The sequence below is a fragment of the Lagenorhynchus albirostris genome, chromosome 13, assembly GCF_949774975.1.
Source record: "Lagenorhynchus albirostris chromosome 13, mLagAlb1.1, whole genome shotgun sequence".
Taxonomy (NCBI): Eukaryota; Metazoa; Chordata; class Mammalia; order Artiodactyla; family Delphinidae; genus Lagenorhynchus; species Lagenorhynchus albirostris.
The window spans coordinates 13,302,309-13,322,404 of NC_083107.1; the positions used below are offsets into that span (position 1 = coordinate 13,302,309).

At 40.9% G+C, this 20,096-nt stretch overlaps 1 protein-coding gene across 5 annotated transcripts in view; it reads right to left on the minus strand.

Moving 5' to 3' along the window:
- RMND5A (required for meiotic nuclear division 5 homolog A) overlaps positions 1 to 20,096 on the minus strand; it is a 99,476-nt gene that overhangs the window by 60,216 nt on the left and 19,164 nt on the right. For all 5 annotated transcript variants that reach the window (XR_009544255.1, XR_009544256.1, XM_060170187.1 and 2 more), the window contains exons 2-4: positions 18,981 to 19,123; positions 5,151 to 5,285; positions 3,314 to 3,414 (exon numbers count right to left, since the gene is read on the minus strand). Coding sequence is in view for 3 of the 5 variants with exons in the window: in XM_060170187.1 (XP_060026170.1) it covers positions 3,314 to 3,414; positions 5,151 to 5,285; positions 18,981 to 19,123 (379 nt within the window). In the remaining 2 variants the exon portion in view is untranslated. The remainder of the gene's footprint in view (positions 1 to 3,313; positions 3,415 to 5,150; positions 5,286 to 18,980; positions 19,124 to 20,096) is intronic.

Consider the following 20,096-nt stretch of genomic DNA (forward strand, 5'->3'; position numbering starts at 1 on the left):
GTCTGAGTTTCTGTAATGGAGATTTCTGTTAAACTAAGATTTTCCAAACTTATGTTCTACAGATCACCAATTTTGTGAGTTTTAATAGGTGTTAGGAGACAGGGAGTCTGGTTAAATACGCATGGGAAACACTGGGTTTTACAAAGTTAAATGAGTTTCTTTACCGTAGGACTGCTGATGGCCCCTCTAATATGCTAAAGTGAATCTCTCATTTCTCTTAATTAACTTTTACTGGAATATAGTTGCTTTACAATGTTGTGTTAGTATCTACTGTACAGCAAAGTGAACCAGCTCTATGTATAAATGTATCCCCTCTTTTTTGGATTTCCTTCCCATTTAGGTCACCACAGAGCACTGAGTAGAGTTCCCTGTGCTGTACAGCAGGTTCTCATTAGTTATCTATTTTACACATAGTATCAATAGCGTATACACGTCCATCCCAATCTCCCGATTCATCCCACCTCCCCCTTCCCCCCTTGGTGTCCATATGCTTGTTCTCTACATCTGTGTCTCTATTTCTGCTTTGCAACTAAGTTCATCTGTATCGTTTTTCTAGATTCTACATGTAAGCAATATTAATACGCTATTTGTTTTTCTCTTTCTCCCTTACTTCTAAAGTGACTCTCTTACAGGAGAATATTAGGGAATACCATGTGAAGCTTTCCTCGACTGACCTTTTGACTCCATATCCTTTTTTTCATGGAGCAACTTCCAGGCTCGATTCCCCCTCTGTAAACCCAGTACTTACTTCACGGGGTTATTATGAGGATTGAATAAAATAATACAAATAAAATGCTTAGAACAATGCTAGGCATATAATAAGCACTCCAAAAGAGACAACTATAATTAGGACTACATCCCCATATGCAGATATTTAACATGGCAATATTCCCAGAAAAGCGAAAGGAGAAAATTTCTACTGTACAGTTGGCCCTCCGAATCCACAGTTGCGGAACCTGCAGGTATGGAGGGCCTCTGCAGGTTCCGCAGCCGTGGATACGGAGAGGCAAGGCTACCAGGCCGGTTTACATAAGGGACTTGAGCATCCATGAATCTTGGTATCCACAGGGGTCCCTAGAACCAATCCCCCATGGATACCGAGGGACTGCTGTACAGTAGTTTCCACTGTTAGTGCCAGGTGGATGGAATGAGTCCTCCCTTTGCCTGAGAGGCACTGCTTGAGGCTACAAATAACAGAAAACATTTACAGAAATCATTGATATATATGCCATAGTTACCAGTCAGAAACTTAGATCTTACAGAAAAAGCCCAAAGTTAAAAGGGTCTTATGAATTTTCTTCATTCCAAAAGGAACAAGCCTTGAGAATTTTGAGGGCTAAGGCAGTCCAAATACTCAGCACAGTCTCTGGTACATAAGCACTCAATAAAAGTTTGATGATGAACCTGAGAAATTAATGGATAAATGACTATTACCTCAAATAACAACTCATATATTATTTCTAAATCACTATAAGACAACTGTGAAACCCATTACATTTTTATATTTAGGCTCCCTCACTCTCCTTTATAATTGTTTGATCATTTAGGTGGAATATAAAAAGTAGACAGAAGAATGGCTGCCATATTTTGTTTAAGAGGTGTTATTAGAGGTACTTGATTAAATTTAATCTCACAGGGATGTCACAATAAAATCTAAAAAAAATCAAACTATAAAGGTAATATGCATAGTACACAGTGGTGCTGCTTAAGTGACATTTACATCTTTAAAGAATTAAAATAAATGAGGTGGTGCAGTGGTGGTGCAGTGGTTAAGAAGCCGCCTGCCAACACAGGGGACACGGGTTCGATCCCTGGTCCGGGAAGATCCCACATGCCGCATAGCAACTAAGCCCATGCGCCACAACTACTGAGCCTGCGCTCTAGAGCCTGCGAGCCACAACTTCTGAGCCCGCATGCCATAACTACTGAAGTCTGTGTGCCCTAGACCCCGCATGCCACAGCTACTAAAGCCCATGCGCTCTAGGGCCCGCACTCTAGGGCTGCAACTACTGAGCTCGTGTGCTGCAGCTACTGAAGCCCACGCTCCGCAATGAGAAGCCACTGCACCACAACGAAGAGTAGCCCCTGCTCGCCGCAAATAGAGAAAATCCACATGCAGCAACGAAAATAAAATAAATGAGTTACCTCATATTTACAATTTATACAGAAATTTGATATTTATAAATTTACACAGGACTCTATCTCTGCCTGTTCACCTAGGCTGGTTTTAGAACTCTGCAAAATTTTCTAAGAACTGAGAAATGATGAGAAACAGAAAACTAACCTATGAAAAATTAAATGGGTTAGTAGAATGAAAAGGAAGTGTATTTTTTAAAACTCATGAAGGATCTTCCCAACTATTTTTTTTCCTGATAACAACGATATCAAATACTTCCAGTTTTAAAATCCCAGGATTCTAAGGCTATGACCTCAAAATAATATCACTGCTTCTATCACCCAGTTTCTTCCTTTTATTTTATAACTTTCCTTCCTTCCTCCTTCCCTTTCTTCCTTTCTTTCTTTTTAAAACAAATAACCTGATAATTCTCACATTAAAAAATTCTAGGACAGGGGTCAGCAAACTATGGCCACCGGCCAAACAGGACTTGCTGCCTGTTTTGTATGCCAGATGGTCAAGACGGTTTTTTTTACATTGTTAAAGGGTTGTAAAATAAAATAAAGAAAAATATGTAACGGAGACCTTATGTGGCCTGCAAAGCCTAAAATATTTACTACCTGGCCCTTTATGAAAAACTCTGCTGACTCTGTACTAGGATAATATTTATCAGAGCTAACCCAGTAATCTCGTATAATTCACATCAATGACCAGTTCACAGTGAATTATTTTATGACGGCAATTAGAGTAAAACTCCATAACAATATTTGTTCTCTTTACGTATACCACTTGGTTCCAATAACCAAGTAAACTGCTTTTTTTTTTTTTTTTAGAATGCAAGCAGTGAACCCAGAACATTATGGAAGTTCAAATATCAAACTCAGACCATCTGAACAACAGTCCTTCAGTTATAAAGCTAGTCTAAAGCGGAGGTGTAGCCTAGCTAGAGGAAACCCTCTTCTCTCATGGGAATTCAGACCAACTGATAAGTGAAATAAGCCCTAACCATTTTCTCATATTGCATATCCCCCAAACTCACTTCGCTAAAAGAAATAAAATAATTCTCCCTTGATGCCTCTGAAGTCTACCCCAGGTGAGATATATATATAATCTCAAAATCTCTAACGTGTTTTCTGATTCCATTTTCTTACAGAGTTCTCTCAAAGTACTTAAAAGAAAACAAACTCAGTAACTCACTCCAGAGCAGGTCTCAGAACTCGGACTTTTAACGCTTCTAATATTCGGTTTAACTCCACAAATGGTTCTTTCTGGCTCGGGTCTACAGAAAGACCAGATTCCTGAAAAAATTGAAAGAACTTTCATTAGCAGTAATCAGAATAAAGAGATATGGTACAAGCATATTCTACATTATAAAATGTGAGGCAAATCACTAAAGATAATTTCTTTTTACCATGCATTTCTCTGGCAGAGACTGATGACTGAGCCCCAGCATCATTCTTCCTCCTTTTCTATAATAGTAAAACCCCAAATTTTAGCTGGGCACATAACCATACGGAATAAAGCTGGACATGGCTTTGCAAGATGTAAGTTCTGGCCAGTGAAACATAAGTATATACTCTTTGCCCCTTCCTCTAATACAAAATGTCTAGCTGGGGTTCGGGCTATCCTGGACCATGTGGACAAGGGACACCTTAGAAACAGCAGAGCTACAAGCAGCCGAGGTCCCTAAGAGCTTCACGGCACGTGGCTACCACATACGCAGTGGATGGCTTACTACCTCCGATTTCTGTGTAAGAGAAATAAACTTCATTCTTGTTTAAGGCATTGGTATTTTGGGTCTCTGTTACTTGTAAACAAAACTTAATCCTAAATGACACAATTTATTTTAGGAAATTTATATGGACACATACACAAAATCCCATAACATACAGAGAAAGACTTGAGTTATTGCTTATCTGAATTGTTTAACAGAAAAGGCTTACATTAGAGGTCTGGTTTACAGACTGGCTTTAAATTATTTAATCCTTACGGTCCTTCATTTTTCTAAATGGAAAATACAATAGCACAGAATGTAAGCCACAGAACAGAGTCTGAAGACACAAGAATTGGAACTGAATCCAAGTTCCTCCACTAAGAACCTGTATGGCCTTGGGCTGGTTACTTCTCCAGACCTCAGATTCCACCTCTGTAGAATGGGAGCAGTCATTTCTTCCTCAACCATTTCTTCCTCACAGGGTTGCAGTGAGGAATAAGGCAGGGCTTGGAGGGTGGTAAATACTCCATACGGGGCAGCTGCTAATATTATGACTATGTGGTATTGGTAAACTGTTCGGAGACCCCTAACTTCATGTCTAATGGAATAAAAGACAAATGCTGTTCACTTGAAGTAAATTTTAGCTTGAAATTCATTTGATAAACAAAGTTCTTTAAGCTGGGCTAGATGAGAAAAGCAAATATAAACCTCTTTGTCCTTTTCTCCTCTGCTATACTAACCTTCCCTCTTAAAAGAGATGTTTTATACATACTACTGTATATAGAAGATAACTAATAAGAACCTACTGTATAGCACAGGGAACTCTATTCAGTGCTCTGTAAGGACCTATATGGGAACGGAGTCGAGAAGAAAGTGTGTATATGTGTATGTATGGCTGATTCACTTTGCTGTGCAGCAGAAACTATCACAGCACTGTAAATCAACTATACGCCAATAAAAAAAATTAATTAAAAAATAAATTAAATGCCCTGGCTTATTCCAAAAAAACAAACAAACAACAACAAAAAAAAAACAAAAGAGGAGATGTTTGAAAAAGTAGCATCACTTCTGACCCTTGATTGATGACCTGGGACCAACATTCTGGGGCAGGAATAAGGAAATAATTTGAATAACAAGTTCTAGGACTATAATTTTCACCAACTTTAAAAAAAAAACAAACAAAAAAACAAAACTTCCTAGTAAACTGAAGTCAGCCCAGATGATTAAAATGTAAAAACCTGCCTATGGCTGAGAAGACTTAAAAACTGCAAGGACTTCCCTTGTTTCCGTTTCCTGCTCTCACAGGTGGCACACTGTTACCTGGCAGAGCTCCTCAGCTACATCCAGCATTCCTTGTCGAAAGAAGTGCTCCACCATCACCTCATTGAGAAGCCTTTGGCTGTCTGCCTGCCAGCAGCCATCTATTCCCACACTGCTAATGTCAGAATCAAAATTCTGAAAAACAAGAAAGCACGTCATGAATTGACCAGGATACATCACTTGGTATGTTTTCACCCCACCTAACTTAACAGAAACAATGGCCTTTGTTTCACTCTGAGACGCCTCAAATAAGTACCCAATTCCAATTCATCTGTAGCCTATGACAGGAAGTAGCTTTTCCATTGCTCTTTTCTAAAACTTGCCCTTCTCACTCATTATCGCTGGGAGGGTAAACAAGCACATTTTTTGAGGGTATTTTAGGGAAATACATAAATTTAACAATGACTTCTGTGAGTAAATTGATTTCTAGGTATTATACAATAGCAATATTTTCAGAGGTGTGCAGTGATTCCTGTAAAAGCATGTTCAGTGCAGCACTGTCTAACAGAAAAAAAAAAAAAAAGAAAACCCATTATGTCCAGCATAGGATTATTCAATAATCCGTGGCACATCCCAACAACTGCCGTGCCAAGGTGGAGACTGGGGATAGGAGAACGGCCAGACAGTTCAAAGAACAGGCTCTGGGGCCAATCTACCCAGGGTTGAATCCTGGTTCTATCTTACTAGATGTGTGATCTTGGCCAAAATTACTCAAGGTCTGTGAACCTCAGTTTCCTTATCTTAAGCAGAGAAAAATACTTTTATGGGTTGAACTGCATCCTTTCACAATTCCTGTGTTGAAGTCCTAACTCCCAATACTTTATAAAGTTAAAATGAGGTCATTAAGGAGAGCCCTAATCCAACAGGACTGGTATCCTTATAAAAGGAGGAAATCAGGACACAGACAGGCATAGAGGGAAGACCATGTGTTACAGACCGAACGTCTGTGTCCCTCCCAAATTCCTACATGGAAGCCCCAGCAACCAGTGTGACTGTATCTGGAGACAGAGTCTGGGAGAAAGTGCTAAAGGTTAAATGAAGTCCTAAGGGTGGGGCCCTAATCCGGGAGGCCTGGTGCTCTTGTAAAGACAAGGAACAAACACCAGGGCTTAGCTCGCTTGCTAGCTCGCTCTCCACCACATGAGGACACAGCGAGAAGGTGGCCATCTGCAAGCCAGGAAGGAGGGTGTCTGCCTTCAACAGGCAATGAATTGGCCAGCACCTTGATCTTGGACTTCTCAGTCTCTAGAACTATGAGAAAACACGTTTCTGTTGTTTAAACCACCCAGTCTATGGAATTTTGTTATGGTAGCGCAAGCAGACGAAGACACCACACGATGAAACAGGAAGAAGATGGCTATCTGCAAGTCAGGGAGAAAGGCCTCAGAAGATACCAACCCTGCCACACCTTGATACGGAACTTCCTGTCTCCAGAACTGTGGGAAAATAAACGTCTGTGTAAGCCACCCAGTCTGTGGTGCTTTGTTATAGCAGCCCTCATAAATTAATATACTTCCTTACTGGTTCAATGACATGGTAACTGCTACTATGCTAGTATTACTATTCATAATTAAAAAGTGAGGTTCATTGCTCTGTATCTACTAACATGGAAAAATGTCCATAACACCTTAAGTGAAAAAAAGCAACTTCTACAAAACTACAAAGTTATGACTCCATTTGTTAAAAAAAAAGAATCCTTAAAAACCCAACCTGTCTCTCCCACTGAATGCAGTTACAAAATCAGGACTGAAACAAAAAAGTGAATAGTAGTAAGTGGACTGGGGAGGAAGGCAAAGAGCTGGCAGTGAGTTCACTACTTTTCTCCCTCCAATATCTCTAGGCCTGGATGCAATGCAGCCAGAACCCACAACTGGGCACCCAGGATGTAGACAGAGCGCTCCAGGAGAAGCCCTTCGGTGCTGGCATGGGGAACAGGAGTGTATTCTCCTACCACACAGAGAGCGGGGGAAATCGCATGCTTTTTTCCCTCCCTTTTCTTGTACTGTAGCTCCAGGCAGTCTGTAGTTAAATCAGTTTCTATTTCTACCCTTCACAGCAGTACCTAGATTATGTTTGACTGAATAACCATGGGACAAGAATCTTGGGAGAACTTTAGAACTCTGTCTACCATAGCAGGAAGCCTAAAACTCTGAGGCACCTTTAGAAAGGGATCCTTCCTCTCCAGTCAGAGAAGCTATGGTCCCAAGAGCGAGGGGCAAAAACCCCTCTTGCATCTTTTCTCTCTGTCCTTCCACCTTGTAGCCCCAGATATAGGCAGAGTTATGGTAAATATACAGGAGAGCAGGGTAGGTAAAGCCCCGGATTTCTGGCTGGGTGACTAAAAAGGCAGCCCCAGAGAACCATAAAGTAGCAGGGAGATCACAGAGAGGAAGGAACGCAGGAAAGTGATCCCCCCACCAAGTTGTTTAGGAACTCCTGGGCTCACCCTCAAGTTATACAGGCATGGGTCTGACCCTCAGCAGCATACCACAGACTTTGAAAACTGAACTAAGAGACAGCCCTAGTTTCCAGGTCCCAGGATGGCCACTGGTCGGCACACAAACAGAACATATCTGAATAGCTCTGTAATGGCTTTGGAAACGAAGCTGACATTGAAACTATTTTAAAACTCAGAGAAGACTGAGGAGCCCGAACCCAACCAGGTCAAGTCCGCTAAAACAAAAACATCAATATTCTCCACAGAACTTAAATAAGACCCAGAGGCTCAAAACATAATATTAAAAATGTCCAAAATACAATCCAAAATTATTTGTCATATGAAGACCTAGGAAAACCTAAATTCACATAAGATGTTCAACAGACAACAATGCAAAGATGACAGATGTTGGTATCATCAAAGACGTTAGAACAATTATAAAATTGCTTCAAGAAGGAAGGGCAAACACTTCTGAAAAGACAGAAAGTCTCAGCAAGAAACAAGACACAGTAATCAAAATTAAAAACTTGTTGCATGGACTCAACAGCAGAACAGAGGTGACAGAGCAAAAGTCTGTGAAGATCAATAGAAATGATCTAATCTGAATAACCAAAGATTGAGAAAAAACGAACAGAGCCTCAGGGCCCTGCATGACAATAACAAAAGATCTAACAGTCATGTCAATGGAGTGCTAGAACAACAGAAGAGGATAGTGTAGAAAAAAATGTTTTTAATATTTCCCAAACCTGGCAAAAGACATAAATCTAGAGATTCAAGAAGCTCAACAGACTCCTAAAAGGATAAATTCAAAGAAATCCACACTTAGACACTTCGTAATCAAACTGTTAAAAACTTAAGACAAAGAAAAAATCTTGAAATAGTTATCAAGAAAAGTGATGCACTACTTATAGGGGAACTATGATTCAAATGACTACAGATTTCTCAATAGAAACCATGGAGACCAGAAGAAAGTGGCACACTTTTCAAGTACTAAAAGAAAAGAACTGTCATCCCCAAATTTTGTACCAAGTGAAAATATCCTTCAGGAATGAAGGTGAAATAAAGACATTCTCAGATGAAGGAAAGCTGAATTTGTTGGCAGAAGACCTGCTCTAAAAGAATCGCTAAAAGTTCTCCTGATTGAAGGGAAATTATACTAGAAGAAGACAACTCGGAACATCAAGAGTGAAGGAAAAACAAAGCTACCTCTGAAAGCTTTCCCTGCTCAATTTTACTTCCACCGCCTTATCTTTCACAGGCATTACCCCCTGGTAAACCTCTTGCATTTCTTTCTTTCTTTCTTTTTTTTTGAAGCACATGAATTTAATTAGACGAGATCATTTAGATTTACTGAAATTACAATCTTAGTCAATCATTGCTTAAATACAGTCCACACGACACAGGATTATTTTACAGTACATACACGAACAGGTAGTAATAGAACTGCAAACCACCTACCATTTACGATCACTACAATGCAAGAGAGCTCTCCTCTCCAACAGTAAGCCCATTTTTCTTTAAAGAGCTATCTCTTCTTAGGTGTCAAGTCAGTAGCCTAAAACTAAATATGCACATTAACATTTGGAATTACTCAGACAAAAACAAAAAGCAAAATTACTCCGAGTCTTCATTTTTCTTCATTTTCTTTTTATAGACCTCTTTCTTGGCCTGGTACTTAATCTAAAGAATGGAAATAATACAGGGTATCTAGATGCTACAGCAATAGTCTCCATGACCATACTGAACAGACTATCTAGCACTGAAGAAAAGCCAGAATTGTTTGGATAAGGTTCTCTAACTTCCCATCTGCTTATCAGATTCCGCCTGTTGAGAGAGGATTTCATAACAGTTCATCAATACTTTTAAGCAAATTATTATATCTTTATGCTGTCTATGACAACTAGAACACTAGAAGTGAAGATGGTGCTATGTTGTTCCTCTTCTGGACTAAGGTACAAGCCTAGAAGGGTGACTGATGTACACTCTCCCATATTTTATTTCCCCTGACAAATGGCCATTCAAATGACTAAAGGAATGGGTATCAGATGACAGAATTTATTATGAACTCAGAAATCTGCCTATAACTGTGTAACTGTCTGAATGCACCCTATAAGCAAGAATCACTGAGACTAATTAAGATTCCTCACTGATCTATCAGCCTCATTCACTCCAAATACAACCTTCAGATTTCTACGTATTCATTTAATGATTACTCCCCAACCGCATCAACCCCCAACAGATTTATCAGGTGTCTATTATTCTGCAGGAAAGAAAGAAAAAACTTTGGAAGACACAATGGTCAGCTCAAAGCACAGACCACATTAAAACAGACAATTCTTTTGGTAGTATATACTTAGTCAGGATTTGAATAGCTACCACCAGACAGTAACTGCTCCACTCAAACAAAACAATTCCTTTAAATCTTTCCTTAATATACATACCAAAGGTAAATGTTCATCTAGAAAACTTGATGACTTTAAAATGAAAGAGTCTAACATTTAAACAAATTTAGATGGTTTTACAATGATGCTCTTCATGTAACTTTATTCCTATAACGTGTACCACGGTCACTACTACACAGGTGGTAAGAAAAATTGAATACCCTTGCACTCAGGATACCTCTACTACATTCAAGTTCTAGAACTTATTTGCTAGTCTTGGAAAATACAACTAAGCATGAATAAGCAATGCATTCGATGAAAATTTCTGAGCTCCCTTCTACCGTTCTGATTTTCCAGTTTAAACCACTGAGGTCGATAAGTAAATTTTTTTCATAGCTTATTTTCTGCTCACATGCAGTAAAAATTAAAGCTAAAATTATATATAAAAAAAAAGGTTGAGGAAATGCAATATAGTATAAGAACTCCTTTTGTTTTAACTGCACATTCTTACTGTTGCATCAGAGCAAGGATCAGTTCTAGCCCCTGTTGCTAGGTGACCAAACTCATTTGCATGGCTGCCCAGGAAATCAGCAGCACCGCAAACCAGCCAAGAAGTGGCTAGTGATGAGAAACATCTGTCTATTACCACTTCTGTTTCACTATACTTTTTCCTTTTATATTTTTAAAGGAAAAGAAAAAAAAAGTGGAAAGATGTTCTTAAATGTGAAGGCAGGATTCAAAAAAGAATCAAAAGCAGAAAAGCACACATTCAAGGGTGTGTCCGCCTAGAAAAGATATTATGGCTTAAAAAGAGAAATCAGGACACATAAATTCATACACCACCTCATGTACTTTTAGTATCATTCACATTTTTGATGGGTTAAAAGTTTTAAAATCTGGAAGTTAGGCAGAGGAGGAGTAAATGACTTTAACAGACCATCACTATGAAACCATGAAATCTAAAACCATCCTACCTCTCTGCCGTATCATGAACATGCTTACAAATTGGTTAGATTTAAGGACTGGCTTTCATTGCTCACCATCCATTTCTGAAACACATTTTATGAAATTATAATTATTGAGCAGGCAGTGATAACCATACACGATAAAACTCAGCATTTGTTTTAGTTCCTAAGTGCCAACTCTTGAATACTGTTCATTTTTTTTAAACTTCTCCATCTACTTTTGAAGAAAAATTGGCCTGTGAACCTAACTGTGTGCTACGGTTGCACCCACCAGGAATCAACTTCCCTTCTAAGCACCCAGTTAATCTGATTTAGCAGTGAGAGGTGAACTGCAAAGCATATTTAACAGAGAACAAAAAGACCTGGATTCTGGTTCCACGCAGGCTGGGAAAAGCTACCGACTTCACTACAACCCCCAAGAGATTAGTATCCAAAAGAGGTTTTTTTTAAAAAAATTCCTACCAATCAATAAAAAAGACAAATAACCCAGTAGAAAACAATGGACAAATAACCAAGAAATTCACAAAGGAGAAAATTCACATGGTCAAACATATGAAAAGATGCTCAACTTCAAAGATGATGAAGGAAATGCAAATTAATACAAATGGATACTATTTCACATCCACCTGATTGATTTAAATTTTTTAAAAGTCTGATAGGGCTTCCCTGGTGGCGCAGTGGCTGAGAGTCCGCCTGCCGATGCAGGGGACACGGGTTCGTGCCCCGGTCCGGGAAGATCCCACATGAAGCGGAGCGGCTGGGCCCGTGAGCCATTGGCCGCTGAGCCTGCGCGTCCGGAGCCTGTGCTCCGCAATGGGAGAGGCCACAACAGTGAGAGGGCCGTGTACCGCAAAAAACAAAAACAAAAAACAAAAAGTCTGATAATACCAAGTGTAAGTAGGAATTGAGGAAACAGAAACTGTTATATATGTTCAGTAGGACTATAAATTGTTATAAACCCTTTAGGGAAAAATTGCTAAATTTTTACTAGTAAACTTAGTAAAGGTGATGATGAGGTATATGCCCTGTAATAAAATAATCCGTATGTAGGTGTACATCAGACAGCAGTGCTTTGCCAACTATGGGTTGGAAAATAAATTTAGTAGTGTCTCATAATGAGCATTTATAAATGTTGCTCCTTTTAGACATTCCAGTCTCTCCTCTGCATGACATTCATACCTCTCCTTTAGTTTTCAAAGTTAAGAGATAGGTAGATTAGCCAGATCAAGAAAGGTGGGGGGGGGGTTAGGGGGTGCACACTAATAAGTTATTTCTTTATAAACAAAGAGGAGTCATGTGGCGTGGCCAGACATGTGTCAAACTACTCTGTTGGGCTTTTAAGATCCTTAAAATGCCCCACAATCTAACCACCTGTCACATTTACATCCCCGTCCTTCACAATTATTTTACATGTTATTTCACATACCTTTCTGCTCTGGTCAATCTGCTTCCCCAACTTCCTCCTTATCTGAACCAACTACAGAAATCTGAGTGACTATTTTACTAATTCTCCCAAAGAAGGCACACACCTCTTACCACTCTAGAAGTACAGGACAGAAATTCATACATACAGTGGGTGCCCTCAGGGCACTAGGAATTAATTCTTTCAAAGAACTCCAGCTGGGAAAGGCTCTTCAAAGTCTTAAAATCTGGGCTTTTATCCCAGCTCTTCCATTTGCTTTCTAGTTCTGTGATCTCAGGCAGGTTACTTAACCAAAGTCTTGGTTTTCACATCTGTGTATGCCGACCACAATCTCTACCTCACAAGGTGTTGCTAACGACTAAATTAAATAATGTACATGAAGATATCTACTATCAGTACCTAGTCCCTGGTAAGCCTTCAATAATACAGATGCTGAATCTGAGGGCCACGCCTTGCCACCAAATCTTCTGATTCTACATTTAAAAGAGCTTCATTTTAGAAAACATAAATAAAGATAAAAACACAAAAGCACTTTAACAGAGGCATTAATAATAAATTCATTAATTTAAAGTCACCTGAATACTATTACAGACTGGATTAGTTGGCACAGCGTAATAGGGATGGGGTCTGTTTCCCCTCTCAACCCAACCTAGCTTGGATGCTAGACCAAGCAAGCTGCTTCCTCTCGACGCAGGCAAAAGTGGGTTTGTGCCCCCTCCAGATCTAGTGGGGCTCTCTGACCCTGTATCCTAATCTGCGACTTGACTGCAAAGGTCCAGGCTTTCCTCTGTGGACTAGACTATAATTCAACAAATAATTATCATTACCAACTAAATAATGTAGTTTCATTCTGCTCAGAGCCTAAAACTAATAACGTAATGGGACACATGGCAGAGAAAGCGGAACTCAACTCCTCTTCTGAGAATGATCTCCAGACTGAAAAGGACAAAACCAATATCGTTTCACGGAAACTGAAGCCCAGTACAAGTGAAGAGACCCAGAGAGCAACTAGCTGCTTAAGTCAGGACTCTTGGTTCCTACAAACAGAAATCTCTTTTGCCCAAGCAAGTAGGATTTAAAAGGAGGCACAGGGGCTTCCCTGGTGGCGCAGTGGCTGGGAGTCTGCCTGCCGATGCAGGGGACACGGGTTCGTGCCCTGGTCCGGGAAGATCCCACATGCCGCGGAGTGGCTGGGCCCGTGAGCCACGGCCACTGAGCCTGCGAGTCCGGAGCCTCTGCTCCGCAACGGGAGAGGCCACAACAGTGAGAGGCCCGCGTACTGCCAAATAAAATAAAAAGAGGCACAGGTAACCAGGGGTAGACAGGAGGATAAACGGGTCTCAAAAGATTTCCCCTCCCTTATTCTCGTGACATGTAGGTTTTGCTTCCCACAAGAGACCAGATTCTTTCAAGGGCTACTAATCACTCCAGGGCTCACATATTTTCAGCCCTTCTTTCCATAAGGGCTCTAATGAGAAAGATCCTAGGGAAGGATGTTGAGGTACCCACCCTGGAGCAAACGAAGGTGGCCAAGCCTGGATGGCTCAGGCCCATCCTCACACCATGCAGCACTGTGGCCAAAGTGGACACGGTATCGAGAACACGGCTGCCCCTATTCAAACCACATAATTTAAAAAGAACAGCTTCCATCCTGACCCCAAAAATATGGGATTTTTATTAAATGCCTTGCTAGTAGTTGGTGGCGGGGGGCGGGGGGGAAGGCGGTTAGTTTGACATGTTTTATTTTTAGGGAATTTGTTCCTAGCTTCTAATCACTGTTGTCTTTTTATAACTTTGTTCAACATGCCTTTTCAATAATTCTAAAAATTCCACCCAAAACATAAATCAAATTATCTGCCTATATTTCAGAACTCAAAACTTAGCTTTTTCATCTTAGACTAAATTTTCTAGCCTTTTTAATTTCCTTCATTTCCTCCCTTAATCTCCTTCCTTCGTTAACGTCTCTCTACTACGAGGATTTATCCATTACACAGTAAGAACTTTAGAGCCAACCTCACCCACTCAAACCAAATGACTTTTTAAGGCTGAAGCCCCCAAATTTTCTCCTGCCAGTATCTTTTTCTCCTCTCATACCCCAGTCATACCTACATAAAAGGCAGTTCCAAACGGCTCACCCAGAACTATCTTAAAATATTCTCTATTTCACTTTTTACAGCCTTACTCCATTTTTTTTAATAATCATCATGTTGCCTCACCAGTGCAGATGCTCCATCTAGTGGCAGAAGATTTTCCCCCTTAAAACATGACCAGCCCTGCAATGGCCTAACTGATTTCCTAGCACAGCAGTGTTTAAGAACAAACGCTTGAGTGATACCTTTTCCCAAACATCAATTCACCACTTCCAAGCTGTACACCTGGGGTATGTTACTTAGTATTTCTGAATCTTAGTTTCCCCATACGTGAAATGGGAATAATGTACGTGCATCGTGGGCTATAAATGTATAAAAAGCTCTCAGCTCAGTATCTGGAACACGGTCAACACTCCATTAAGTGAGAGCTGTATTTTCCTACTCCTGACTTCTCCTTAGTCTAATTTCATCCTGTCTAACGAAGACAAGCAAATGCTCAAATGCTTTCATCGTTCCCTCCCTTTCCCCCTCATCTCCTTGGAACAAATCCTGACGCCTTCCATCACTGGCCTGTCCCCAGCCTGATCTTGTCCTAGTCCTGACAAGGGCAGCCGCTCCAATCCAGTCAGTCCCTGAGAGTCTTTAACAGGAGTCAAGCATTTTCTCAGCTGTTCAGCTCCTTTCCGGGTGCCACAGAAGAACCACACCTCACTGCTCTGCTGCTCTAAATCTTACCCATTCTTCCAAATCAAATTTAAAATATCAACTCCAGAAACCTTTGATTTTTTTTTGCGGTACGTGGGCCCCTCACTGCCGTGGCCTCTCCCGTTGCGGAGCACAGGCTCCAGACGTGCAGGCCCAGCGGCCATGGCTCACGGGACCAGCCGCTCCGCGGCATGTGGGATCCTTCTGGACCGGGGCACGAACCTGTGTCCCCTGCATCGGCAGGCGGACTCCCAACCACTGCGCCACCAGGGAAGCCCTTCCCTTTCCCTTTTATAGTAAGCAGAGTCCATCCTATGCAAACTTACTTTATGTCGCCTCAGAATCTTTCCAGTTCTTTTATGTGTACAAAAAGCACCCTTACATGAACAAACTAGACCACAATCTTCTAAAGAACTGTATGTTTCACTTTCCACTGTCCCACAGCAAATTTTAGACACTTTAAAATCTTAGCACTATTTCACACACACACACACACACACACACACAGGAGTCTAAAGCAATAATTGTTTTTATTGACTTTTCTTAGGAATTAAACTTTAAAAAAGTCAAAAGACTAAGTAAAACACTAAAATACACTAAACAGGAGAATTCTAGATTTTCTTAAAATAGAGAAGGAATTTAAAAATTATAAAATAAATATTAAAAACACATTTAAAATTTTTACCACAAAACCCAATGGTTGTTGTTATTATATATTATAAACTATGATTATACTACAAGCATCTGGAGATAGTCAACACGTTAAAGCACAAATCTTCAATAACTTTTTATGTTGGCAATAATTAAAAGCCAGAAAATGTCTTGGTTAACATCATAAACTTCTCTTCTGTGTACATTTTCAGCGAAGTGATGACTAAAGAACTATAAAAGGAGCACTGAAACATTAAAGGAAAAAATAAATCATTTAAGCATGTCAAAAATTTACTGAAGTTCCTCACTCAACAACCAACCTGCTCATAAAGGAGTCACCGGCTTCTTTACTGTCCTTCTCTCAGCAGGGTGGGAACATGTGTCCATAACATGGTACTCACAGGCCGCTGGATGACATTCCAGTTTATTACTCAAGGCTGTTTGTTGTGTAAAGGCTTGAGCCACAATGGCTTCAGCTTCATCCTGTTTGTTTACCAGTCCACACAAGTCCACCCAGCCTTTATAGCAGGCGGCCCCGGAAGCTTGCACAAATTTACCAGGTGCAAACTAGAAGAGCCCGAAGACTTTACAAGGCAAAGGAGCCTTGACAACAGCCAACACAGAGTTCCTCATACGCGTGGGAAGCTCATGTACAAGGTCTAGGTAGTTCTAGCAGGGTAACAGCTTCGTTTACAGCTGAGGCTAAATAGATGCCCCCACCCCACCCCAAAAAAGGGGGAGAGAATGCACTGGAAAATGTTAGCGAACTGGGCTAAGAGATCCAAGCTTTCTGCTGTGCCCCAGGACTATAATTCAACAAATATCACCACTATCAACTTAATGATCTTATTTCATACGATAGATCAGAAGAATCTAGAAGCCGGGTCACCTAGAACCTAAACTACTTTCACAGGAACATAAAACCTACCAAAAAAAAAAAAGAAATTACTTGAAAAAGCCCTTATAACTTCCAAGTACCTGAAAAATGTCTTCAAAAGAGAAATGAGTAAATTAAAATATTTAATTAGCAACATTCACCTCAAACACATCCCCCCTAAAAAAGTCAGAATATAGATTACTCACTATGTGTTCCCTTGTTATCCAATCTCAAAAAGAGAACTTCCATTTCTAGCACCAAATACATTTAAATGCTTTGCCTCAAAGATTACCCAGAACATGATAACCCTTGTGAATATCTATAAAGACTTGCCAGGTCGGGAGGAAGACATGTTTAGCAAGTCACCAGTAGCTGGGGGACAAGAGTGAAAGAGGGTTCTGATGATAATTATGACAGGGCAAGACATAAGCTAGGAAATGAGGACATATGGTCACCCTACCAGTGGCAGAATGCAAAGCTCCTGAATTATTTGCCCAAATGTTCCAAATCTTGGTGGCCAGTAGTCCGCACACTTGAGGTGCGACTGCTGAGGCCGTCCCTACCTATTCCCAGAATCTGGGCTCTTTTCTCAGACGCTTTCTCTGATTGGCTGCTTTGGAAGTTTCAGCTATTCTCACCGTCATGGCATGTTCTGGTCCTGCTGCCCCCCGACACTGGCATAACTGCAGGCAGCCTGGTGGTCAATGCCTCCAGGAACCTCCTGGGGTCTGAACCATCATTAGAACGCCTTGGTCACTGTCAGCCACCAAAATCCGAAGCTTCCTAAACACCACCAGCAGTTACCTCACCCTAAAGAAACAGAGGGTTCCTCACCCACAGTGATTTAAGACCACCTCTAAAGTGCCCCCGTCACCATTCCAGGAGGTCTTTAAGCAGCACACGCCAACAATCACTTCACGCACCAGCTGACCGCATCCTACGCCACAGCCCCCAGAAGGCTGAGGCTGAAGCCACTTCCAAAGCTGTGTTCGCTCCCCTGCAATTAACAAACAGGCATCACAACCTCAAAGCTATTTCGGAGAACACTTGCTGCCTTCCCAGCCCCTGCTGGCAACGGCCATCACTGACCCAAAAATGAGGCTGCTGCCGCCAACACCACTCCTCTGCCTCTGGCTGAGGCGAAGCCCACGGCGCTGTGGGAGTGGCGAGAGCTCTCCAAAGGGCACTAACACTTCCGAAGGCACAGCTACCCAAACAGTCCCCAGAGCCCCACCACTCACAGTCCTGTCACACTGCACCTACCAGTTAACCACATCTCCTTACAAGCATCTAGTGCTCACTGAGGCTGCCTCGAGCCTAGCTTTTCAACAGTACTGCTCTGTAGGATTATTTCTAACAGACTTACCCACGAGTTAGAGCCACTCTCTGGATTCCACGAGTTTCTACGTTACAGCTACTGTTCTCGTGTATACATATGGAGCAGCTCATAAGACCGGTTTTACTACAAACAGCTCTCCCCAAAAGTTCCTCCTACCCTCCTGGAAGTTTACAATGTGTGAACAAAAATGTCCATAACCAGTCACAAACTCCCCAACGTTTGATTATTTCAAACTCCTCTGAAAGAGTCAGAGGTATCACACAGTAACCTTAGGCCACTTCTCTTAGTCGCCACTAGGACTATGAACTCCAAGGGCAAAATTGGCCCAGTGCTAAAAGTGAAAACTGCTTAAAAGTAAACCACCAAGTTAAAGATTTAAGAGATGTCGCAAGAGCAACTATATGCCAATAAAAATTTAAAAAGAAAAATCACCCAATACAAGTGACAGGCCTTGCTAGCTAGCAACCAACCCACTCACACAGAAAGCAACACTGGAGAAAAGTGACTAGCATGCTCACAGGAAGACAACAAGAGTTAGAATGATGCAGGCAAGACAGATGCAAGCGTGTTATCCTAATCATCCCATAACAGAGGCAGAGTCATGGCCTGGGAATTACTCAGGAAGTAGGAAAAGTTACTTCTATAAACAAACTCCCTCATAGTAAGTTAAAATTTCTTGGAAATTTACTCATCGTGACACTAGGAGCGGTAATCATTTAAGCAAATGGGTAAAAAACAAGGCTGTAAAAAGGGAAGGTTTTTGGTTTGTTTTCTTTTTGTTTTTTAAATAACAGCAACAGGGAACTTGAATAACATAGTAAAACCAGATGTGCAAAAGTTTATTAAAAGCAAGGATAAAAGAAACAACATAAAATAATCTGAGACAGCTAATGTTATTGAAGCGGTGACAGGAGATGAAGGATGACGCTAAAGCACGCCAGACACTCCCTTCAACGCCGTACCTTATCAATGGCTTTTCCAACCCGAGAAACACTGCTGTGGATGTCTTTGTGGTCTGAGGCCAATTTTTGAACAGTATCCTTTATTCTCTTACAGCACTGTGTCAAAACAAGTGAAAGCGTCCCTGATAATTCAGCATCTTGACCTATAAAAAAAGAAAGAAAGGAAGAAGACTGGTTATTCACAAAAGCAAATCCAAAGATGGCAAGTTACAAATTGGCCCTTTGGAACGTGAAAGATGGAAGTAAAGTGAAGAAAAATCAGTGTCTGCTTTGAACAGATGGTCACATTCATAGATAATATTTTTCAAGTGAATTCTAAGAAAGCTATCTTAATTTTTTATTGTTTGGAATAAATTTTAAAATTTTACCATGAAATAAATCACTTTTGTAATTACTAAAATCAGGAGACAATACTACTGTGAAGGCATTTTTCAGAAAATATGGCTACATGAATAAACTCACTTATTCAATCCACTTAAACTGTCCAAGTCATTCTCACATTTTGATTATTACTAAATTTCCTAAAGAGAGATAAAGCTAAATGCTTTATGTTCTACATAAAGAAGAAAAAACAAACTTCTTTGGATACCATGATGAAAACAGTGAAAAGAGAAACAGGGCAGAAAAGAGTTAACATACCCCCACCTGTAAGCAAGAGTGAGCCACTCTGAACCAGTTAGGGGGTAGGAACCCTCCTGAAATCCAAGTTCCCAGATGCCAGCCAAGGGTCAACCTGGCAAGCAGGCCCGGAACCGGAGGGTTCCTACCACCCTAACTGGTTAAGAATGGCTCACTGTGCCTAAACTGTTTGTATAACGTGGTTTGTGCTGAGCTACTTTTCTTCTTGGCATCCCTGGACTTTCGGTATCTGCTAGACAGAGGGGGCCTGTATGACTAGTACCCATTTAGTGTCTCTAAATGAGCTTCCCTGGTAGGTAACACTTCACACTTGTTAGGGTTTGATGTTAGAGGAATTAAGCGTGTCCTGTGTGACTCCACTGGGAGAGGACTCTTGGAAGCTTTCCTCTGGTTTCCTCTGGACTATGTCTCATGTGACTTTTCCCTTGGCTGATTTTTGCCCTGTATCTTTTTGCTGTAATAAATGTTAGCCCTAAG